This window comes from Scaptodrosophila lebanonensis, unplaced genomic scaffold, assembly GCF_003285725.1.
Source record: "Scaptodrosophila lebanonensis strain 11010-0011.00,11010-0021.00 unplaced genomic scaffold, SlebRS2 tig00000001-arrow-pilon, whole genome shotgun sequence".
In the NCBI taxonomy this organism is placed as follows: Eukaryota; Metazoa; Arthropoda; class Insecta; order Diptera; family Drosophilidae; genus Scaptodrosophila; species Scaptodrosophila lebanonensis.
The window spans coordinates 10,564,149-10,590,115 of record NW_022060529.1 but is presented as its reverse complement, the minus strand read 5'-3'; the positions used below and the strand labels follow the sequence as shown (position 1 = coordinate 10,590,115).

At 36.5% G+C, this 25,967-nt stretch overlaps 5 protein-coding genes across 5 annotated transcripts; all 5 read left to right on the top strand.

Annotated features, from left to right (window-relative positions):
* Positions 1-306: 306 nt before the first annotated feature.
* LOC115626994 (endocuticle structural glycoprotein ABD-4) lies at positions 307-3,558 on the top strand. The gene is made up of 3 exons (XM_030522512.1): positions 307-427; positions 2,452-2,579; positions 3,216-3,558. Exons 1-3 carry the CDS (start codon positions 419-421, stop codon positions 3,481-3,483), a joined length of 405 nt encoding a protein of 134 aa, XP_030378372.1. The 5' UTR covers positions 307-418; the 3' UTR covers positions 3,484-3,558.
* A 3,027-nt stretch (positions 3,559-6,585) lies between these two features.
* Positions 6,586-7,029, top strand: LOC115634806 (endocuticle structural glycoprotein SgAbd-3). Its single transcript, XM_030532718.1, has 2 exons — positions 6,586-6,701; positions 6,771-7,029. The coding sequence occupies exons 1-2, from the start codon at positions 6,586-6,588 to the stop codon at positions 7,027-7,029; spliced, it is 375 nt and encodes a 124-aa protein (XP_030388578.1).
* A 2,983-nt stretch (positions 7,030-10,012) lies between these two features.
* On the top strand, positions 10,013-10,474 carry LOC115634220 (endocuticle structural glycoprotein SgAbd-4). The gene is made up of 2 exons (XM_030531811.1): positions 10,013-10,167; positions 10,237-10,474. Exons 1-2 carry the CDS (start codon positions 10,013-10,015, stop codon positions 10,472-10,474), a joined length of 393 nt encoding a protein of 130 aa, XP_030387671.1.
* A 10,279-nt stretch (positions 10,475-20,753) lies between these two features.
* LOC115634154 (endocuticle structural glycoprotein SgAbd-2) lies at positions 20,754-21,476 on the top strand. Its single transcript, XM_030531734.1, has 2 exons — positions 20,754-20,844; positions 20,913-21,476. The coding sequence occupies exons 1-2, from the start codon at positions 20,833-20,835 to the stop codon at positions 21,474-21,476; spliced, it is 576 nt and encodes a 191-aa protein (XP_030387594.1). The 5' UTR covers positions 20,754-20,832.
* Positions 21,477-24,540: 3,064 nt separating this feature from the next.
* Positions 24,541-25,944, top strand: LOC115634801. The gene is made up of 2 exons (XM_030532709.1): positions 24,541-24,934; positions 25,007-25,944. Exons 1-2 carry the CDS (start codon positions 24,541-24,543, stop codon positions 25,942-25,944), a joined length of 1,332 nt encoding a protein of 443 aa, XP_030388569.1.
* Positions 25,945-25,967: the final 23 nt, after the last annotated feature.

The window sequence follows — 25,967 nt, the reverse complement described above, 5'->3', positions numbered from 1 at the left end:
TCGCTGCAGGCAAGAGCAGCGCCAGCGACAGCGTCAACAACAACTTGCTCGTCGGCGTCTCATCGTTTCAAATGCTGCTAACGTCGACTTCGACGCCAGCGTCGCTGCAGCTCTTGTCGCCGTCTAAGGTGTTGAATCTTTAGTGCTTTTTTTTATTTTTTATTATTTTTCTCTACACTGTGTTTATTTTCCATATACTTAGCTTTTTGCATTTTGCATGCTTTGCGCTCCGACCGATGCATCTGCAGCGCTTAGTTTTTCGTATAAATAGCCACACTTGCCGGCATTCGGCATCATTAAAAAATCTCCAATTCAATTGACAACATCGTCAAGATTTGTGTAAAGTGCTTCAAGCCTCCTGAAAGGATACGCCTACATTTGGATTACAATACTCATTTGTGATTGCGCATATTAAAAAATGAGAAATGTAAGTGTGTGTTAATCAAGTGTATGGGAGTTACAAAAAAGTTCCTTAAGTTTATAAAAAAGGGTTTGCAATACACTGCTATGGTCAAACAATCAAATAATTAGCCCAAAAAATTGTCAAATTTTTTTTAAAGAAGCTTTATGAATGTAGAAAAATATCCTTTTCTGTGAATTAGTATTGTTTGTGGAAGAAATTAAAATAACTTCAACACATACTTTTTAGAATTGAACGAATTTAAGAGTCATCTATTGGTCCGACCATAGCTCAAATAGTTAGAAAATCTTTCGTCATCTGCTGAAACAAAATAGTCAACAAATTAGTTTCCATTTCAATTTTTATAGCCGAACCACTAAAAATTTTAATTAGTTATCCCACATTGTTTTAAGCTGGAAATACCTAGCTAACGTAAATAAAGTCAGAAACTCCCTTTCAAAATAAATACTATATATACGGGCAACTTATATCACTTTTTTTTAAGAAATTTCCTTATTAGCTAATTGTTTTCTTGCAACCAAAATTTCGATTACTTAAGTCAGTGATTAGTTATAGAAATCTATAAACATATTAAATATATTAGAAAAAACCTGTTTATGTACGAAGAAGAAAAATTCGAATGGCAGCTTAATTGGTTAATATAACAACACCATATGATTATTGGAACTCACGATATGTTCAGTTTCTGGGACCAATTAAAATATAGTGGAAAACAAAAGCTTTATTAGTTAGCATATCCACGTATTCCAAATACTTCGTGATTTTATTGAATGAGAATGAATCACAAACTATTTTTATGAAGCTATACAAAGTCGTACATTTACTTGATATTAAATGTCTACAAGCCACAAATCAGTACTGAATTTATAGAGAAATATATATATATATATCATGTACATTACAGTCGTACTCAAAGCATTAAGCTATTATTGAAATGAAATTTGTTTAGTCTTGCAATATTTTCATTTATTCTTTTTACTGGCATATCTTCTTCCCAATATTTACTTTATTACTGAACTGAAAACCAGACAAAATACTATTTCGAAATATCTGTGCATGAACTAAATTGGCGTATCCTAATGAGCATAAGCTTATGAGTCGGCGCAAATCTTAAAAGTCATAAACGTAAATCAATTTTAGCTCACAACTTTAAGCATTTCTCGTAAGCATAAAAAATTGAACATAAATATGAAACTTGTTGACGAAGGCAAGAGGCAACCGCGCTTAACCCTTCAATTTTAAGTGTATTTCCGCACTACATACCAGCTCGTATAGAGATACAAAAGAAACACCCACACAAAACCAATTAAATGTCTACAGAGCTGAGCACTTAAAAGGTTCGAAGCATGCACCCCGCATGCAGTGCTAAAGGTCAGACATACGACTGACTGCACAGCATTTTGACCAGCACAAGAGGCTGCCAAGCCGCTTTTGCTTTTGTTAGCAATTTTAAAGACCAGCATAGACGAACTGCAGGCGCTGGATGTTACGCTCAGTTGGCAGGTGTCTGTCTGTCTGTCTGTGTGTTTCAGGCCAATACATTAAAGCCTACTTGGCGTTGCAACGCGCTGGAGCAATTGCCAAATAGTCAAATGGGGCGAAATTGAACGACTGCAGCAGCAGTAAACAAATGCCCAGTTTCGCAATGCGACATCGCTATTCGTAAGTACACAAGTGGAGGGAGGGGACTAACAAAAACGAAAACAACAACAACATACTTGCATAAACTCACACGGGATCACGCCCCACAATTTTCCATGCACTTGAGCGGCAGTGAGTTAATCGATGGCATTCATGAATCGTCTGATATGTGAAAAATATTTAATTGGCTTCTATTTTGCGACCTCAAACACTATTTACGACGCTGCAGCAAATAACATGGCCACCAGCCATAAATCAGTGGGAAGTAAACAAACAAGCAGAGGCTACAAAATAAAAGCAAGTGAACTTTTAGTGACGTTGTGTAGTGATGCATTAAGTTAACCCTTAGGAATAAATTATATTGATTGCTTTAATTAAATCCATTTCAGTTAGCACTTTGTACGCTCGTGACTTTAATGGTCGGCTTGGCGGCGGCAGCGCCACAGCGAGCTGAGGAGCCCATTGCGATTATAAGTCAAGAATCTAATATTGAGCCAGATGGATCATACAACTATGCGTAAGTCTGAAATATTTAATAGATTTTATGATTTCGTCAAATTAAGACTTCTAACATTCTTAGTACTAAGTGATGTCGATTGCAGAACAACAAAAAACAAAGCATACTTTTAAGCGCCTTTTAAAAGCATTGAAACTTTATGATGTGGCTGAACTACAGTAATGGCCAAATTTATTAGTATATGTACATAACAAGCGAGAGAGAGAGAGAGAGAGTATATTTAATTTTAAATTAATAACTTTTAAGTTTTCAAAATTGAGTAGGAAATGTAGAAGCTCCAATCCAAGGCTTGAAAAATAAAATATAAATTTTTTAAACCAAATGCATGCATATTTACTAATCCCTCATGCATGGCTATTCAAACGTAACTAGTTTGGTATGCGGATTCCCGCAGAAAAGTCCAAATTAAATTAAGCACTTGACGCCACGTATCGTATAATATTTATATAGTATAATATCATTTTGCACAGATTTCAAGGTTACTTTGATTAATATCAAATCTATTTTCATTATTGCTTTGATTTATTAGCACAGCGTTTGTCAATGACAAATCTTTATTCTGTGTACCAATAAATACTATACTTAATTTGTTCAAAAATGTCTCATAATAGTCTCCGTATCTATACATTCTTCCAGATATGAAACAGCTAACGGCATCAAAGCCGAAGAGACAGGCACATTGAAGAAGGCCACCTCGGCGGACTCTAACGATGTGATTATTGCCAGGGGCTCTGTGTCCTATACCTCACCCGAAGGCAATCTCATAACGCTCAACTATTCTGCGGACGATGAAAATGGTTTCCAGCCTCAGGGTGATCATTTGCCCACACCGCCTCCAATTCCTCCAGCAATTCAAAAGGCGCTCGACTATCTGCTGAGCCTCCCACCTGCAAAGCGTCGTTAAGGCCGCAACGGTAAACAAACGATGATACTTAGAAATTGACCTTGGATAATGATTTTTAGACTCCACTATTAACTCGAAAACATGTTGCTCTGTTAGCTGGAAGCTGTTACCTTACCTAAAACCGCCGACAATTTACACAGCCACCTACCCACATATAGACACTAATAGGTTGCAACACAGACGCACCACTGACTGAAGAACGCAAAACGCACTTTTGAGACAGGCCCAATATGCAGACAAACGCACAACAAGCTCAAGCACACACACATACTCGTACACACCAGCCATTTGACAATTACATGGCCCTTTATTTCACTTCCGTCTTGGACTCTCGTCGCTCTGTTTCCACAGCTACGTATTAAACCACTTCTATTTCTACTTGAACCTCCTCTTCTTCGACACCTACTCACTATTTACTCTGTTCTTAAGATATTAACAAGCTCGTTTAGTCGTCGGAACTTTGCCATTTTCGGACTCATGTGATACCGTCGATTTATCAGTAAATTCAAAAAAAAAATTAAAAAACATTAAAAAAAAAACAAAAAATAGATACAAAAATGTTACGCGCAGCAATTACTGTGCAAATAGTCTGTAAATGTAAATCCTACATACACGTTATAATATAAACACTGATAATGATCAATGTACATACTTACTCGTATTTGAATTCTGTTGTTTTGTACTTGCTCAGTTATTGTAACGCAAGAGGAGAACTATTCAATAATTCAGTTAGACTTAGCTGCAAATGAAGAAATAAAAATTCTTTACAAAAAAATATTAAACAAAACTGCTGTGCATTTCATAGTTGAGCATTATAATTTATACTTCAAATACAGCATACAATAAAGGCCTTTACTTTGAAGCCACCAGGACTTAAGCATAATCAAGCAATGGAATGCTTGTCCCACTTCAAACTATGACCGGGATTGTGTCTAAGTCTACCTGTGCGCATTGCAGACTGAAGCCAAAAAGTCAACGATAACAGCAACTGATGGAATCGCATGAGCGGAGATAACATTTATTTCGGCATTAGGACACTAAACGCTAGCCGGATTTAATCGCCAAATTTGTTTTACAAATTCCAATAATTATGAGAGTTGTGAAAAACAGTAAACAGCAGGAGAATTGTTAAATGTATCGCGAAAAAATAATCTTTTCCTTTTTTGAACTTGCCGGTAGCTGGATAACAAGTTAATTCAGTTAGTTCATCCTATTACCTGAGATCCTTGCGGTCATACACACGGGTAGGTTAACAAGAAAAAAGGCAAATAAAAATTGTTCCTGGTTTTGGAGTATAAGCTGTACGAAGATAATGTATAGTATTTGTTCTTATTTTAGTAAATTCTATATTTGATTTATACTAGTAGCTCTGTTATTTTACAAACTCCATACACAAGAGATTAATATGAACTAAAATCTAATATATAAAAACTCTCTCGATAATCTCTGACAAAGAGTTAAAAAAAAGGATAAAAGGCAGATGAAACTAATGTTCTTGCCTTACTTTTAAAATCATAGATGAGTTAAATCCAGAAATTTAAATTTTATAGCCAAGAATATGATTTAAGATTAATTCGTGAGCCATTAAACTGGAAAAATTTAAAAGTCTGCTCCATAAATATATATTTAAATAATTAATCGAGTCAAAAAAATCTGGTGCACGAATGCAGACAGATTTATGAAATTTTATTCCTAGCTTATAGTTAACAAGTTATAACAAGTTAATTCAGTTAGTTCATCCTATTACCTGAGATCCTTGCGGTCATACACACGGGTAGATTAACAAGAAAAAAGGCAAATAAAAATTGTTCCTGGTTTTGGAGTATACGCTGTACGAAGATAATGTATTTGTTCTGATTTTAGTAAATTTTATATTTGATTTATACTAGTAGCTTTGTTATTTTACAAACTCCATACACAAGAGATTAATACAAGTATGTACTCAAATCTTATATATAAAAACTCTCTCCATTATCTCTAGCAAAGAGCTTAAAAAGAAAAGGATAAAAGGCATGTTCTTGCCTTACCTTTGAATTTTTCATTGTATAGCCCAAAAAGGACCTTTGATTAATTCGTGGGCCATTAAATTGGAAAAATTTAAAAGTCTGCTCCATAAATATATATTTAAATAATTAATCGACAGACAGATTTATGAAATTATATTCCTAGCTTTTAGTTTTAAATCATATGAGAAGACACCCTCGATTATTATTTTTATGCCTGTTTGAATTTAGATACAGCTTTGAATAAATGTTGTTGTTATATTCGTTGTTTAGCTTCATTAATCTCATTAGCCACTTGATTCCGGTATATAGTGAGTGAGAATTCGTAGCTGAAATTCAAGCCACAAAACGAGATTAAATGAAGTTCATTTGCCCTGTATCTCTAGACGCTGTTTCACGTCTATTCTATACTAGTTCATTCGAACTCAGCTGGCGCCCATGTGTAGCCCGTTAGAGTACAAATTTATAAGCCTAGATATGCAAAATACTGCCCCAACTTGTCGGCACAAAATTAAAACTGGCGTCACTGGTTAATACATAACACCATAATTATTCAATCGCCATATGTACTGTTAAGCTAACACCAAATCAGACGCACATAATATGAATATGTTCATAAAAATAGAATTAAATGACATTTTAATGCCCAAAGAAGAAAAGACAAATATATTTTATGCTAATTTGTTGCCAAAATGATGATCAAATCAAGCGGTCAAGCTTGCTAGAACAAGTACCATATTTAACTTATATTCTCATAAATAATAGCCCAACAATGTCCAAATTGTGCTTACTCGTAAATGTTGGTGAACAACTATGCGACATAGTTCGCTGACGAAGCATCTGCCCGGAGTCTGGGCCTTTTTTCACACCCATTTGCCAAATCCCAAAAACAAACAAAACAAGTTCATTATTATTTATTGGTCGCATTTTAATTTCATGCTAACTATTTTGCACAGGAATTTTTATTAATTTTAGATTTTGTTTTGAATTTGTTGTTTTTTTGCCGTCTTAGACTATGCTATATAAGCATCTCTAGATCTAACAATCTCGTCAGTCGCAGTAAACGTTTTGTGTGTGTTTTACGTAGCAATTGTTTAAAATGAAATTGTTATACCTTTTGGGAGCGTTTATCTTAATTGGCGGCACAGATGCCGTTGACGACGGTCTGATCTCACACGAATCCAATGTGGAATATGATGGAAAGTTTCATTACCAGTAAGTGTGTTGGTCTGGTCACCTTTGATCTCGACACGTGGCCCTAAAATCACCATCATCCCTGCACAGTTTCGAGACAAAAAACGGTACAAAGGTCACGCAGGATGGTTTGCTTAAGCACGTCAATGCGGAGCACGATGGCGAGTCCATTCAAGGGAAATTCTCTTTCAAGACTAACGATGGACAAGAATTCGCCATTTCCTACATAGCCGATGAAAACGGATTCCAGCCAACAGGCGCACATCTTCCCACACCGCCTCCGATACCTGAGTCTGTGCTCAAAACACTTAAATATCTCGAAGAACATCCCCAGCAAAAGAAAAATTAGAAAAATTAACATAAATTGTGATTTGTTTGCAAAACATCTTTAATGTAAAAGAGAAAAGTTATTTTTATAACCAAATGGACTGAAATAAAAACGAAAACAAAATCCAACAAATACAAGTTTGTGACCTCAAAATCAAAAGTCAACATATAGTATTACGCCATAATACGTGGACGTGATCGGGCTGTTGCCAAATTCTTGGTACAGTTTTCTTTTTCAATTTGTTGCAAACATAGCTGCAAATTTGCCTGAAAGTCGCTAGAATATTGGCAAACATGTATTTGCATATTTGTTTGTGTATTTGTGTGTTAAAAAACATCTTAACAAGGCGCTAATTTCTAAAAAGGCGAACTGATTCACTTATAAGTATATATGTTTGCATAGAATCAGAGTGTATTGCTGCAAATAAGTATTATCGTGTCGGACAACATTTGGTTTTATATTACTGGCACTATTTCCGAATGACAAGCTTTATAAGAACTACATACTAGAGCTTTGTGTAAGTGAAAATTCGTGAAGAAAACTCAATTTATAAACCACACAATTTTACTAATTCGAACAAATGTATTTGATAAATGGAATAAATGGAATGGAATCTAAATAGAAATATAGAACCACATAACTACCTATTTAAATAAAGAAATATTCAGACGCGTGTTACACAAATATTTTGGAAAACTCCGACTGATTTCGATCTTTTAAAAAATAATTCAACTGCAAAAAATTGTTCCAATACTTGGCTAGAAAGCATAATTATTATAAATTTTAAAAATTATGGTTTAGTTGTATAACTTATTAATAAAAAAAGACACAAATACAAAAATATCAGAATTCTTCATTTTCAATAATGCTAACCAAAACTAATCGTGATTGTAAAGTGTAAAAGATCTGTGAATTTTGTGATTGATTTCATGAATGTGCGTGATTGTGGCGGTAAGTTTGTGTTTACGTGCACATCTCTAATACACACATAAATACTTGTACGTACGTAGATACATACAAACATAAATAATATAAATAACTGGTTAGCAAAATACGATAAATGTTTATTTACATATATTCTAAACCTAAACCGATTATGCAACTGAAATCAAAAGTGTTTTTATTAGCACTTTTGTGCTAGACTTAAAAAAATATCTTAGAAATGTGTCGATACACAATATCCAGAAAAGATGTTTAATGTTACGAGTATGTGATCATATTATTCACCTTAAAAACACAAATAATTACATTTATTCAGGAGAATGGAAATGACACTTGACTATACATACTTGAGTATTACATATTCAGAAACAATTTCAGAGAAGAAATTTTGTTTAATGTTAAAGGGTGGAATTAATTTGTCTTGAACATAAAACAAAATTTTATAACAGTTTTTTCTTGTTTATCAAAAATTAATTTTTTTCACAAAAATTTACACCAAAATTTAGAATATCTTTTTTGTTTTAATTATACTTCAAATTGAACAATTAGTGTTCAAAATTATGGATACCTATCGTACTTCTTTCGTAATGGATTTTATAGATTTTTCTAAGTGAAGGATAAATTGATTATTTGATTATTATTGTTTATTGTTGCTAAATTCTTAATTGTTTTTGTTTTCCGGTTTGAGCAAACACGGCACCCATCAGTGTAGAGATCTAATCCCGAAATTGTCCATCAATATGCGATATATAGTAATTTTTGAAATGTATTCGAATTCAGCTACATCGTGTACTTTCAGTCGGCGGTTAACTTTCTTCTTTTTTTGAGAATAATTTTGGATATTCCGTAAATGCGCATTTTTTCTTGTTAATATAAAATATGTTTTTTGAGTTGAAAATATGAGCGACTCACAGTTTATTGACCGGCTTCAGTTGTCTGTGCATTGACCGTCGTACAATCCAGACATTTGTTAATATTCACAACATGTACCTAATTATATTGCCAAAATTATCAATATCTCTAGACTCGAGGCATTTAACTCTCGGTACTCTACATTTTTTATTGAGTCTTTGTCTGTGTTCACCGTTAGCTACAAAAGATTCGTATAGACGTGCTCACATATTCTAGTGTTTGTTGTTCGCCAAATAATTTCCATAATTGAAACGTGCTCTGCATAAATAAAGTGTTCAGTTTTTATCTCTGCCAATTGCTTATATAACTTTTACCATTTCTCTGGCATTGTTTTGCTGTGTAAAATTCGTATAGCATTTCATTGATGACAATTTAATGATACTTAAATGGACTTAGGTGGAACTCATTTGGCCAACACACAGTGAGTGCAGGTTGTCGAAAAATGTGCCGACAATTAATTAGCAACCATTTTTTTGTTAGAAGGTTAAGTAAATTAGATGGATAGTGGCAACAGTACTGCAATCTTTAACGGTTTTGAAGCTGATCAGATCAGTTGGTTTTTGCAAAAGCTGGGGCAACAGAATCAAATTCAACGGAACTTAAATCAGAGACGAGAATAATGTACTTTGCAGGCAAATCACGTAGTTGGCCATGGAAGCGCGCAATGTCGTCAAGAGACCAGTCCGGCACAACTACAGATGCCGGCTATCAGTATCACCTGTTGACATGGCAGTGCCATCTCTTTGGCGGCACAACAGCTTACTCATCTTAAAGGCGCAAGAAACGAGCAATAAATGGTGATCAGGCCAGTGAGGACAGCGCCGAAACGAAAGCAATTGAAGCGAAGAAGCGGGCAAGTGCGACCGCTCATAATTTTTGCTTGTACTCTCAACACTTTGCCGTCGAGGCGGCTGCTTCTCAGAGCGGCTTATCTAGTGCGCCCATCGTAACCAAAAAAAAAAAAAAAACAAAAAAAAAACGAGCTTACGACAATTGCTGGCATGCGTGAGTGTGAGTATGTGTGTACACTCGTCACTATATAAAAGGCCAGAAGCGACGCCCTAACATTAACAGTCGCACAGCAACTCTTTGGAATAACTCGCCACCTTGTCGTTTGCTGCACAAAACTTCTGAAGGATAAAGCCACATTATGTATAGAATTGCAAGCATCTTGTGCTCAGCCGTGCTGTTCGCCTTCGTACTGGCACGTCCGCAGGACTTGGAGCGTGCTGCTGCAACCACAACGCCAGCCACCATTGTGAAGCAGGATAATGTGAACAATCCGGACGGCAGTTTCAACAGCAGGTATGCACTACATTTCTTCAAATGACTTCATACAGTTTAAAGCTTAAACTGACGAACCTATTTGCACAGCTACGAGACCTCGAATGGGATACGCGTGGAGAACATTGGCTACCTCAAGAAGATAATTATACCAAAAACGGAAACACCCGATGGTCAGGTGATTGACGAGCACGAGGAGCTGGTGCTGGTGCAGACCGGCTCGTACAGCTACAGCGATCCCGATGGAAATGTCATCACACTGCGCTATGTGGCCGATGAGAACGGCTTTCAGCCGCAGGGCGATCATTTGCCGGTGCCGCCGCAGTAGTTGGCCCAATTGGCCCACGGGTCGTATGTGTAATTAAGTAATTAACATTTAGTTGTATGTATCTATCTCTATTTAACTGCAAAGTATTACGTACTAAATACTGAATACCATTGCATTGCCTGATGCTGCCATAAACGAAATATAAAAACAAAACTTTTGTAAATGGTTCAATGTGTGGCTCTCTTTTTTATTTACTCACTCATGTTATGTAAATTACTGACATGGCAAGTCAAGCTAAGACAACAAACCGCAAAACTTCACAGCCAAAATAAATAATGAATGTAATATGAACTTTTATTTTTACAATATCTGCATTCCTTTCAACTTAACGTGACATACAAGTCGGTGTCACACATTTCTCAGCCTCATTGCGTCTATGTAAGATCAGCGGCTGCCCTTCACGCCGGTTTGCGGTTACCGCTGACTCTGACGCTGACGCTACCGATGCTGCAGACTAAGGTCATTGCTTATTTACACGCATGCACGCACATCTCGAAATGATACCGAAACCAAGATAAATACCCTAATCGTTGCACAGCCACAGTAATTGGCATTGATATAGGTGAACTGATTTGTTTACTCATCGATTTCGTTTGTCCAACTCATTGCAAATAAATAACGAAACCTCTCATCGATTTTACTCGTGTTTAAATGCTTAACTTTATACAAAGGCTCATAATTATTTCATTTAAGTAGCTTGCAAAAATGGTCAACGATAATTAAATCAGCAGGTATTTAAAAACTGATGTCGCAGCACCAAAAACTCTATTTAATTCGTGAAAACGCGTTCGAACTACCAGTCGTCAAAATGGGATGGAATATTCACCTTTTTCCAATTCTTACCCTACTGCTCTTGTGCTGTGAGGCACAGATATTTCCTGTAAGTACATTCGATTCACCGCATTGGCATATTAATAATAATTGATCTAACACTCAGCACATGGGCTATTATACAGAGATAACTGAGCTCGACTGTGTGTCCAATCCAAAGTATATTACGGACATAAGTTGTGACATCATTCGACCACTAAACAGAAGCTTTTCTAGTTCACTAAAAGTCGTGCAACAGCTGAATGCTCTAAGTAGTACCCTAAAGCTCTCGATACCAAACGAAAAGAATAAGTTTCAAAAGATATACGATATAGCCTTTGATCTATGCAAAACATTCGGAGAGAAAAAAAGGAAAAGGTTACTCAAATTTATCCTCAGTAACTTTGAAGGAGGGGAAAATGCGAAATGGCGTTGTCCCTTCTCACCGGTGAGTTCAATAATAATCACACGATAATATTAAATATACATTTTTTCACTATTTTAGGGTATCTATCAATCGCACAATATCACACTTGCCCAAGATTTGCCCTCGTTTCTTACTGAAACCGATTTTGTGGCAAAAGTAAGTGCGTTTCTTCCTAGAGTTGGATACGTGGCAATATTTACAATAAAAGCCCGTTTGATTGACAGAGCAAAGGAGTTAGGCAGAAGAAAAAAACAAATTTAAATGTACACAAATAAATACCTTCATATTTACTTACAAACATATACGCACTCATATATAATAAAATATTTATTATATATTTGCAAACTTGTATACGTATTTTTAATCAAATCAGAGAGCATGAGAGTATACAGCATTTTTGCGAAGTCGAGAATTAAACAAATCCGTCAGCTTGCTTTGGAAAAGTGGAGTGCACAATTTTTAAGTTTGAATCAAAATATGGAGTGCGAATTTTCTAAAACTTGTTATACTCTGCACCTGAAAGGTTCCGTAGTTCTTGGGAGTTTTTAGTCAATGTGCCAATTACTTCCGGTTAGTTCTTTTGTGTCCGTATGTCAAGTTTCATTGTGATAGTTCAATTTCACAGGAAGTTATAGCCCAAGCTTTGCCAGTTCTACAATGAAAAAATGCTGACATGATATGGTGAACTGATTGGTGTACCTATCGAGCTCGTTTGTCCAACTCATTACTATTAAATATCAAAGCCATGAATCTTAATTGTGTTTAAATATTTAACTTCATAAGTACAAATTAATTTCATATTAGTAGCTTGCACAATTGGTCAACAATAATCAAAACAACAGGTATTTAAAAACTGATGTCGCAGCACGAAAAACTGTATTTAATTCGTGAAAACGCGTTCGAACTACCAGTCGACAAAATGGTATGGAATATTAACCTTTTCCCAATTCTTACTCTACTATTCTTGTGCTGTGATGTACGGATATATCTTGTAAGTACATTCGATTCATTACATTGGCTTATTAATAATAATTGATCTAACACTCAGCACATGGGCTATTATATAGAGATAACTCAGCTCGACTGTGTATCCAATCCACGGTATATTACCAACATAAGTTGGGAAATCATTAGACCACAAACGAAGCTTTTCTGGTTCACTTAAAGTCGTGCAACAGCTGAATGCTCTAAGTAGCACCCTAAAGATCTTGATACCTAAAGAAAGGAATAAGCATAAAAAGATATACGGTGTATCATTCGATCTATGTAAAGTAATGTGTGAGAGAAAAAAAAAAGATTGATTAACTTTATCTTCAGTAACTTTATCGGAGAGGATAATGAAAAATGGAGATGTCCAATCTGCTCGGTAAGTACATCGACAGTCACGCTACATTCATATTATGAATAAGCAATATATTTATTTTTCACCATTTTAGGGTAAATATCAGTTCCAGAATATAACACCTGGCCAAGCCTTGCCTGCTTTTTATACCCTGTACCCGTAGGGTAAAAAGGGTATATTAGGTTTGTGCAAAGTATGTAACATACAGAAGGAAGCATCTCCGACCCCATAAAGTATATATATTCTTGATCAGCATGACGAGAGAAATCGATCTAGACATGTCCGTCCGTCTGTCCGTCTGTCCGTCCGTCTGGATGAACGCGAGGATCTCAGAAACTATAAAAGCTAGAATAACCAAAGTTGGCATCCAGATTCTCCTAGGTCCGAGTAAGGACGAGTTTATGTTTTTTTTTTTAATTTTCCCCCCCTTCCCCCGCTGCAGAATTTCGTCAATAGCGTCCACATTTCAAATGCTACCTAAACCAAACTTTGCACACATAATTAATTGTCTACTGTTGTATAAAATTTTATTCAATTCGGTCAATTCTAAGAAAAGTTATTAGCGAAACAAATTCTCGCCAATACAACCCCCCCAAACTGCAGCAACAATTCGCTCTTCTTCTTCCTCTTTTTGCTGCTGCTTTGGGCGCATATAACTCAGTGACGGAAGTTTACCTGGGTACAGGGGGCTTGCTCGACTGTAGCGTTCTCTCTTGTTGAAACAGACTTTGTGGCACAAGTAGGAGCGTTTATTCCTAAAGTCGGATACCTAGCAATGGTAACACTAAAAGGCCGTTTGGTTGATAAAGCGAAAGAGCCCGCTAGAAAAAATGAAAACTATTTCAATGTGTAAATAAGTAACTATTTATACAAATGTACTTACATATACATACACATATAATGAAATATATGAATTATACTTATAATAGCAAACTTATTTTCAAAATGTTTTTAAAAACACACACACTCAAATCAGAATATATTTTGCATTTTTGCGGATTCGAGAATTAAACAAATCCGTCAGCTGTCTTTGCAAAAATAGGTTGCACAATTTTCAAGATTGAATCAGCTCTTTTGTGTCTGTACGGCAAGTTTCATTGTGATAGGTTAATTTTAAAGAAATTTATAGCCATTGATCTCTACCCAACCTCTGCCAGTTCTTCTTCAGAAAAATGGTGGCCTATACAGTAAACTGATTTGTGTACCGATCGATCTTGGTTGTTCACCTCATTACATGTAAATATTAAAGCCATCGATCTTAATCGTTTTTAAATATTTAACTATATGGGTACATAATTATTGAATTTTAGTAGCTTGCATAATTGGTCAACGATAATCAAAACAGCAGGTATTTAAAACTGATGTCGCAGCACAAACAACTCTATTTAATTCGTGAAAACGCGTTCGAACTACCAGTCGGCAAAATGGTATGGAATATTCACCTTTTTCCAATTCCAATTCTTACCCTACTGCTTTTGTGCTGTGAGGCACAGATATATCCTGTAAGTATCCTGTGTATTCGTATTCATTGCATGGGCATATTAATAATAATTGATCTAACACTCAGCACATGGGCTATTATATAGAGATAACTCAGCTCGACTGTGTGTCCAATCCAAAGTATATTACGGACATAAGTTGTGACATCATTCGACCACTAAACAGAAGCTTTTCTAGTTCACTGAAAGTCGTGCAACAGCTGAATGCTCTAAGTAGTACCCTAAAGGTCTCGATACCAAACGAAAAGAATAAGTTTCAAAAGATATACGATATAGCCTTTGATCTATGCAAATTACTCCGTGAGAAAAAAAGGAAAATGTTACTCAACTTCATCCTCAGTAACTTTGTCGGAGACGAAAATACGAAATGGCGTTGTCCCTTCTCCCCGGTGAGTTCAATAATAATCATATGTAAATGTGCAATATATGGTCATTCACTATTTTAGGGTATTTATCAATCGCACAATATAACACCGGCCCAAACTTTGCCTTCGTTTCTCGATGAATCCGATTTCGTGGGAAGAGTAAGTGTGTTTCTTCCCAGAGTTGGATACGTGGCAATGTTAACACTAAAAGCCCGTTTGATTGACAGAGCAAAGGAGTTAGCCAGAAAAAAGAAGAAATTGTTAAATGTACACAAATAGGTACATGCATATGTCTTACACACATATATAATAAAATATATGTATTATGTATTACCAAAAGCGCATAAACAAATCGGAGCGCCTAAAAGTATACAGTTTTTTGTCGGATTCGGGTATTAAACAAAAAAGCCGGCTGTCTTGGAAAATAAGGTGTCGCAAATTTTCAATAACAGATCAAAACGAAGGCTTCTTCTTTAAAAGTGGGAATATAATTTATGTATTTTCCTTATAAGTTTCATTCTTTCTCTTATATTATAAACTGCGAATTTAAGCAAAACTGTGCAAACCGAGCATAGCCATCGATTTTAAACCGTTACACATAACTAGATTTAAGATTTTAAAGAGTAGTTCAACTCGTATATGTGTTCCCAACAGAAATCACCGAAGAAGACAATTAATTAAAAATATAACCAAGCTCATATTTGTCATGCTACCTAAGTAAAAATTTGTTGAAAATATGCTCACTTGATCTAAAAAAAAATAATTTTTTGGGAATTATTACATTTTTCAAAATTGTTTTTCATCCAAACAGCCAACATCGAAATAAGAGCAATTAAACAAAAATTCATAATTGGCCTGTTTTTAGACCCATATTTTGTTGAGCTATTCAACTTGTTTGGCCAACCATATAACATCTACAACTGTCCAATTTTCGAGTATTGCAAGTTTCCAGCCAGTCATTTAACTATGGAAACCAAAAAACTTGCTGTCATTTTTTTACTAATACTATGCTGCCGGAGTACTAAGGTACGTTCAAAAAGTTTCCATACGCCATATATATATTTAAAAACGGCAACCTTTTAAATCATTTTAGGCAGCCCGTTATTCTTTGTGGTGGGAAAGCATGAACTGCACAAGGAATCCAGAATTTCTTCAGGATTTAATTTGTATTCTTCATCAACCACACCGCGATCAAATCAGTGTCGATCTCTACTATGCCAAAGAAATAAACCACCATTTTGTGAAGTTCACTCTTTATAATAGAAAACATCGCAAGATAATGAGCATGGATTTTGATTGTTGTAAGCCTTTGGCGAATCGTGTTAGCAAAGTATTTGAAAATTTAATGTTCACCAGTATTTTGAAGAACAGCAACCGAAAAAAGTGTCCAATTAAGGTTAGTATTCAACATTTACAGAATTATTGAAATTCCAGATTTCCTTATTCCAGGGTCATGTTTATTATCACAATATAAGTGGTGTTGAAAATATTCCTGATTATATGCCGAAAGGACGTTTTACACTCAATTTGTATACGTATATGGAACCGAAAACGTTTATTTCAAATATCACACTAGCAGGCCGTTTGAATTAACTAACTATTGTTAAATTAAAAACTTAGTAAGTCTGTTATGCATTCTGTTGAACACATACATATACATACACATATTGTACTTATGTACGTATGTACATGTATATCTTCAAAAGCCACTTTTTAAATTAACATAAAAACATCAAAAATGCCTTTCGGATTTCAATGCAATTTTAACACTTTTAAGGTGTTAAATTATAACGCTGTTTAATTGTAACGTAATTGTAATTAACAGACGTAAAGATTTTGATATTATATACGTTTGCAAAGTAATGTTTACATACCTTTGAAATTCTGTTGTGGAGAAGAAGGGAAGAACATCAAAAAAAATAAAATAAATTCCTATTACCTAGCAACTTGGAAAGTCTACATACCGTGATTGGTCAACCGTTACATCCATCCGGACAGACAAGGGTAGAAATGTATAGATCGATTTTTGTCGTCATGCTGATTAAGTATATACCTTGTACAAAAGTAATTAGCCCATTTTACCCATCTGGTAAATCAATAGGTAAACGCGTATTTAGAATAGCAATTTAAAAAGTATAAAATTTGTTAATTGCACTATTTTCCTACACGAGTCTCTAAGTACAAGCCTAAATTGGGAACAAAAAAAACTTACCAATAGTAAATCTCTCGTCAGTGCTGTTGTCAGTTGGAAAGCATAATATGGATAGTCTAACATTTGCATTAATTTGTTTGCTTATACAAACGATCTGTAATGCACAGGTATGCTTTAATCATTTATATCACATACGTTTTGTAAAGTTTTACATGATTTTCTAGATCACTCGTTTAAGTTTGTGTTGGGAGAGCATTAACTGTGAAGGGAATCCAGAATTTGTCCAAAACTTCACTTGTATCATTCATAAGCCAAAGAATGATCAAATTTCCGTCGAAATGTACTATGTAAAAGAAATAGTCAGACCGTTTATGAGGTTTTCACTTTACAACAAGAAACATCGCAAGATGGTTGACATGGAGTTTGATTGCTGTAAGTATATGCTGGAAGGACCTAACCAAGTATTTGCTCATGCAGTATTCTCAAGTATGCGGAGGAACAGCAATGTCCCTAAAAAGTGCCCTATTAGCGTAAGTATTTGATTAGCATCTTACGAATTTTCTTCTTATGATATGTATTATTATCCCTCAGGGCTACATTTACTATCGCAATATCAGTGCTCTGGAAAATTTACCACCATATTTCCCAAAAAATTATTTTTATATCAATTTGTATGTCTATGTACCACCTAACACTTATATTAGCAATACCACACTCGAAGGACGATTAGATTGAGAATATGCGAATTACATAGTTTGTATGTACGTGCTTAAGACATTTATATATTTGTGACGAATTATGAAGCTTACTTATTTATGTTCCAACTGAAGTTTACTAATCTCATAAATTTGATCGTCTGTTTCGATTTTCAATAAAGAGTATTTATGTAGAACATTGTGTTTACATTGCGCTTATGTAAAAACTAGTCCACATATTGGCATCCACATTCGCGAGCAAAGCCCACAATTCTTCTACTAAAATGTCAAATGTCACCCGTTTGTCAAGAAGTTGAAATGAAAAAGTCAATCTTGATTTCATCCACATACAAAAATCGGCTTTACTGTTAAATTATTCTGCGGTGATCATATAACTTACACAGATATCGCGCTTAGTCCAATGGAAAACTTCCAAGTCAGCTTAAAAATATTAATAATTTTGGAGCAACATATGGGTCAGTGTTTGATTTATAGCTGATTGAACTCTAAAACAACCTTGTTAGCTTCAATTTTCTTTGCAACGTAGTTGGACTTTATTGCACAACTGCCACTGTTACCAAAACAAAATCTTCTCTGCCTCAAAATGACTCACGGGCCACTGCCCATAATAATAACAACAGCAACAACAACAACTGCAGCAGCAAGTGGAGGGCGGGATGGTGCATGTTATGGGTGTGAATGAAGCATTTGTCGTCGAACCAGTTGGCGGTTTTGTTAACTACACGGCCAAGTGCCTAGCACGATGATGTTGCAACCATCGTCATCTTGGTTGAAACAAGTGTTTGTATCTTGGGCTCGTCTTGAAGTATTTTTCCGGCAAAGCAGCAACAATTCTTATAACACTCACGACCCCCTAACAAAATGAGGAACCATAAATTGGTTTGCGCTTATATATCTTAATTGATCATTTCCATTTTCCCATTTATTATCATAAAGAAATTACTACGAGTATATGTTACATATTTTCTTTAATAAATCATATAAATAAACAAGAGAGAATGCTAAGAATGCTCGAGCAACGGACATGGCTATATCGATTCGCCTGATGGGTCGGAAAGAAACCTAATATACCCTTTTACCCTTAATGTACAGCGTAGAAAAACCTATACTCTTATTACATTGCGAAGTTCATCTTCTCTTTCGGACTTGCTTGCCCTTTTTTACATTTTCTACAAATGCGTGCAGGTGGCATTAACTGAAAACCAATCTTCTGACAATGTGGAATCTGAACAGAACTATTTGTCGTTTTACAAAAACGCTTCAGAGGCTTACAGCAAAATTTATTATCTTCATGAAGCTTTGCAACTCAAATGTCAAAAGTCAACTATGACGCAAACAGTAAGAATCGGAGTTAGCTTACCAGCTTAAGTGCAGCAAAAAGTAGTGCATTTATAGGCATTTGAATTAGCCGTACTCTTAATTTAAAATCTATGATAAATAAATAATAATTAAGTGTGTTGTGGTGTTGAGATGTGTTTGTTGGAGTTTTCACAAAGTGTCCCATTTTCAACATCTAATTAACATTTACCAAGACCCATTGCCGTATTGAACTCAATTATCGTCTTGCCAAATCATGGCTAGAAAAAACCCAACGTTTATTACAACAATTTTCATTTCAACTGCCAAGACATTCAAATCCATGTACATAGGCTGCTTAGCTTCATTTTGTATGTCACCGCCGTCTTCGGCATCCAAAAATGCTGCAATTGCAAGAATCTGAGTCGAAGCTGGAGGGAGCAGCATCTCGAATTCAAATCAACACTCTAAAGAGCGAAAGCGTGCAATACAAAGAGAGTTGAGGTTCAATTGTGGCCAACTATACATACGAGTAGCTATGTTGTGGCGCCTCCAAAGAGCACAGAGCTGCTGCTGTTGGTCGCAGCCAGATGCGTGTTGCATTTACTGAGTAATTCACTGTATTTGGTCACGACGACATCGCGACTGCGAATTTTTACAGAAAAAAAACCCGTTCTGGCTTGTTTCTAAATAACGGCATTACGAAGATGAACGGCCGGACAGCCATGCCGCAGACATTTACGTAGGCCAACAAAAACAATATTTCTATTTGAAAATTAAGGTGCGGACTAGAGTAAATTTTAAATGCAATTGCACTCAAATTCTTACCATATCGAAGTTTTTGCTAAACTTGTATGCCATATTTTCACTTTCTGAAAGCCTCAATTAACATGAACTTTTTATAATATTGCGTTTAAAAAAATAGGAATAGTATTTTTCTACAAGTTTGTAAATTACAGCAAAATAAACTCTCGAAGCACTACCTGTTACTTTTCCCAGTGTGACCTCTTAAAAGGAGTTTTGAAACTCCGAATGGTGAAAAATGGACTCGAACAACATTTATTTACTGATTGGCTTCAAACGTGGTTGGTGTACTCTAAGAATGAATTCGAAATAAACTGCGCTCGGCGATTTGGAAAAGTTTGTTGAGCTTGTTGTATAGGTATTTTCAGGAAATTTGTTAAGCTTCAATTTGATTACTAGATGATATTAGAATGATGGTGATCATAATTATTATTGCTATTACCAATATTCATTTTACTCTGGAGAACCAATTTTCTTATCTAGTACATACCTTAAATTAACTGCTGGCTTACCTAAAACGAGAGCGAGAGTGGCTGCTTCCAACCAACGATGAGCCCACAAATTACAATTACCAATGCAAAAACAAAACAACAACTACAACTACGACTGTGGTAAATGCAATTGTTTGCGAGTGTGTGTGTGTGTGTGTGTGTGTGTGTGTGTGTGTGTATGAGTGAGTGAGCCCCGATGCATGCGTGTGCGTGGGTATAGGCTGCTGTGAGCACAGGAGGCGCAGTCGAGCGGCTATATAAAGCTTAAATAGGGCCTGCCGCTGCACAGTACCAGTTGAAGCTGCTTTCACTTGGCAACGTAACGGGCGACGGATCGCGAAATATATAGACACACATATACATACATACACGTACATACATATATCGAAGAAGAGATTTGCTCTTTAACTGTAAATATACTTGTATATCGACGCTGAACGCGAAAAAATAATAAAAATGAAAATACTTGTAAGTTGAAGAAGCATAATTTTTGTGCGTTAGTGCGTGTCCTTCAATCCAACTGCTGTCGTTCGCAGATACTTGTTATGATGCTAGCCTTGGGCTGCCGTGCCCAGCAACATCAGCAGAATCTACACGGCCATCCGAATCCCAACAATATACCGCGTAATGAGAAACCCGACCATCGAGACATTGATCCTCGCGAGACCAGCACTTGGATACCCATACTCAAGTACAACAAGGAGCAGAGCGAGGATGGCAGCTACAAGACTGAATACGAAACGGGCAACAACATTGTGCACGAGGAGACGGGCTTCCTCAAGGATTTCGATACGAATCCAAACGGTGTGCTCGTCCAGCATGGCCAGTATTCTTATCAATCGCCCGAAGGCACCCTCGTTAATGTCCAGTACACAGCCGATGAGAACGGTTTCCGGGCCACTGGCGACCATATACCCACACCACCCGCCATTCCCGAGGAGATACAGAAGGGTCTCGATCAGATCTATGCGGGTATAAAGTTGCAGCAGGAGCGTCTGGAACAGCGTGCCAAAAGTGATCCCGTCTTTGCCAAAAAACTAGAGGAGCGTCGTGTGGCCAATCAAAATGGACAATACATTGGTCTATTAGAGAATCAATAAAGTGCGGCATTAAAGCCGATTAGAATTGATAAAAGCACAGAGCATTTTGGCCTTTTCCAAATTGTTTTCCCCTCCGTAGCGAACAAAGAGACTGTGATTTCTTCTGCAAATACATATATCATTACATTCGATTCATTAATTTTTAATCTCAATACTAACAAAAAATATATACATACATATGTACTCATATAATTGTGCATGAACTTAAAAAATAAATCGGCGAATGTGAAAGTTTCGTTTTAAAAAAGAAAAAGTAACGACCGGAAAATAATTTTCAACAAAGTCATCTCAAAAGGCAAAAAATTATAATACTTAACTTACTAATAAATTACTTGTAGCCGTTTCCAAGTATTTCCTCAATAAGTAAAGCTGACAAAACGTGACGCAGCACTATACATATAGTACATATACATACATACTATACATACGAGCACATATAGTATGTATGCCCAACTTCCTTTTGTGTTTTTGTTTCTCAATACTTATAGTTAAACTTAATTAGCATGTTTGGAGTCAGTTTATTGATCCCATTTTGTTGCACACAATAATAATATATTTGAAATAATTTGTATTTTTTCTTATACTTTAGTGCCTCTACTATATTATCTATTATCTTTGCAACATTTCTTCTCTATGAATCTGCAACGCCGATATTTCTTCTTAAAGCAGCGCAGCAGCTTTGTTGCATAATTATGATAGTCTTTTCTCTCTTTCTGCTTTTTGACTTCGTTTGAATTTTTATGAGTGATCTACCATGCACGATATACATATGTATACACATACATACATATCTACCTATGTATCTATACGTTCATATGTACGAGTATTTGCAATCTGGGTCTTGGCACATTTTGGCATCAAGTTGGCACGTTGCAAGCAACTACAAGTCATATTTTGCGTAACTACAGTGCAACTGGCTTTTTAGTGGAAATCTCCGCATATATTTTTTGCCGCTACTCAAATATCAACCTGCTTATATATATAATTTAAAATCTGAAATTAATTAACCAAAAAAATACGTATACTTAATTTAGTTGGTTTTTCAAATTCCAGAACTAAAGTATTGCTCTTGTTTTGGTCGAATTACAAAAAGGTGACGGTAAAGCGGACGAAATATCCCGTGCCCGGGTTTTTTAAGAGATCTTAAAATATTTTTTAGTTTTTCAATTTACATATGTACATATATATATAAATATAGGACAAATGGCTACTAAACCAGAAAGAGTAGAAGCAAAGGAGAATTATTATAATTTGTTACATTGCATTTTTATCAGCATTTTTTAAAGAAAACCTATTCGAACTGCATATACTATATATACAACGTATACTATATATTAACATACATGTATTATCATTTTCACAAAGATACCAATAACCCATGCAGATTCTTTATTTACACAGAAATTTTTTGGAATTTAGTTCTTTGTTCAGAATAATAGTCATTAATCATATTTCTGTCAAAGTTACGGAACAAATGGCTGCTGAACCGGAAATGGAGCAAAAACGTGGGATACATATGTATGTAATTTACATAAATTTGTATCACTTTACTTTTGCCAGCGTTTTATAAATATCAGCTTGTCCGAACTGTGCATCTATATACTTTGTATTATCATTATCTTAGCATATTTGTTAATATAAAATCTTTTTGCGTTCAACGTTAGGCAGATTTCTGCAAAAATTAACGGCTTTGTCTATGCTAAATCTTTATTTTGTATTTTATTTGTATTATCATTACCATACAGCCGCTCTTCTCCCATTTTTGATACCTGTTTTGGCAAATATTTACAAAATGCATGCCTTTCCACTTGCGCTATAAATAGAAGGTTGCCCACATTTTAAAAAACTACAAGTATATATACCTATGTATGTACATACATACATACATATTTATAGAAAAATGTGACCCCAACATCGCTTTACCGTTGTTTACTTCAGTCGCTTCGCTCAATTATTGGTTAACGCATACATAAATAAATTTCTATCGACTCAACATTTTTGGCACAGAAAAAAGCGTCTGGTGAAACGTAGCCCTTAGCCACCAGAGTCTTTAACCAGAACAACCACAAAGAGTGTCAAATGAAAAACTTGCAAAATACGAGTACGAGTAACTTAGAAAATGCGACGGCTTTTTTGCATATCAAGAATAGAAAGGGCAGGAACAACAACACGCGAAAATAAATCAAATTCTCTCCATAGAAGCAGAGCAGCGAAATATTAAAGAAGATATTTATGAACATGAACGACCAACAGACCAAAATGAATTTTACTAGCCATTAAGTCGAGGCGCTCTGCCGCATTGTTAGAAAAAGAGTTAACAATGATGCGCTTCAAGGTCTATAGAAAAAATTTCTACAAATATTAATAAGAATATTACTTTCAGCGAGCGCCGTGCCGCGTCGCGACGCAAGCGCAGCAGTCGCTGCCGAAGTAGAAGTGGCCGTAGTCGCCAATTGATTTGGCCAACATCAGTTGCCGTTTAGAAGCCGCCGCGTGCAGAACCAACTGAATATACAAAAGGTGCTAGTTGGTGTTGTTCTTGGTGCCTGAATCCACACCGATTCCAATTAAAACGAACGTTGCGACGAGATTCGCGGAAGCGTTAAACCGAAAAGAAGAGAAGCGCAGCCAGCGAACCGTCTAACAAAGCAGTGCGTGCGAATATCGATGTGTGTGAGGAATTGATATTAAAGAGCCGTTAAAGCCGCTGAGCATCGAATCGAGAGACTATTGCCTCTGCTTAAGAATACTTATGAAATGAATTGATTGCGCTGCCGCTGCTGCCGTCAAATAAAAACGAAATGAAACAATAAAACGAACCGCCTAACTGTAAAATCGAAATACTCGGCAATAATAACAACAACAATAACAGAAGACGTTACCAGAAGTGGCACAGTATTTTTGTTTTCTTCTTTAAAGAAAAAAGAAGAAATTAAAATTGAAACGAGGCGGCGCGTTAACAAACTTTTGCTGAAAAAATACAATAAACGGCATTTGTGTGCTTTAGTCAAATTTGAATATGCAGGCAAAGCAGTTCGCATTTTCAGCTCTTCTCATGCTGAGCATGGCTGCCGCGCAGTCGCCCCAACCTCAGCCGCAACCTCACATGCCACGGGGTCGAGTACGCATTTCGGATATGCAGACCATTTCGCAACGGCAAATACCACACACAGAAAACATCAACTTTAATCAGCCGTTGGGCCATCCATTTCCATATCTCTATGGCGATGTCCCGCCGCTATCCGCTCCCAGCTCCACGATTCACACGCACATACCGCTACTTCGTGAGCAAAGCAGTACGGCGGCTGTACCCATTGAGGGCCAAATACAGGACTCCGTTGTCTATGGCAACTGGAAGCCGGAGCATCCGCAGCATCCCGACGAAAGCGCCGCATCGATTGAACGCGACTATGGTCGCTTGGAGGCCATACTAATGGGCGTCCATGTGCCACCGGAAGGTAAGCCTTAATCAAATGACTTCTGCCCCTATCTGCAACTCCTCTAATTGCGCTCTTACGTTCATGATTTAGTGGCTAAACCATTAAGCGAGGAACAGCCTGCTGTGATCAATAGTTACTACTCTCCCCACGCGCCTCGCGATAGCTTTGAATACTCACAAGAGAAACATGGCCGCAGACGTATTCCAACAGCCAAGCCCACCATCATAAACACGGAACCAATACAGTCGGCTGAAGTTGTCAGAATGAACTCCACGGATCCGAAGCTAAAGGCCGTGGCTAAGCAAATAAATGAATCGATTGAAACGACTACACCAATGCGTTCATCTACAACCGATGCTAACTGGGTGCCCATACCATATCCACCTCACAGCTATGAGGTTACAGGACCAGTCCCAAGTATCAGCAGCCCATCACGAGCAACAACAGCCTTGTCAACCTCTACATCCTTGCTGCCCACCACAGACGAAGAGGAGGCCACCACAATTGCTCTCAATTGGCCATCCGATTTCCTAGACACATCCAGCCCAAAGCCCGAACTCATGGATAGGATAGACGACGTAAGCCTTGTGGATCAAAACGATGACTATAAATACTTTGAGGACACCTTGAACTCCGCCCAAATGCACAGCGAGCTGAGCATACCCGAAAGGGTACCACAGCTACCCCTGAATATCACTCGTGTGGGTGTACCCTATGAGGATCAGAATGCAGCTGATGAGCCAACTATATGTGTGCCACTGACTGTGACTGAGACATCGTTGACGGATAATGCTGCACCCGTATTGGTCGAAGTTGAGCGTGTCTACTGCTTTCCATTGCCCAAAGTCGAGGTTAAGACAGGCAATGTTTCGATTAGACAGTTGGAGGATCTCGAAACAAATCTGAATGCAACGGTGGAAACGCTGCCAACCGATCTTCCCAGTGCGACGGCAGATGCCTCTCAAAACACCATCAGCCACATGCTTGTGCTCGCTGCCTTTTACAGCTGGGTCGTAGCTAGAATTTGAAACATTATTTATATTAACTTAAG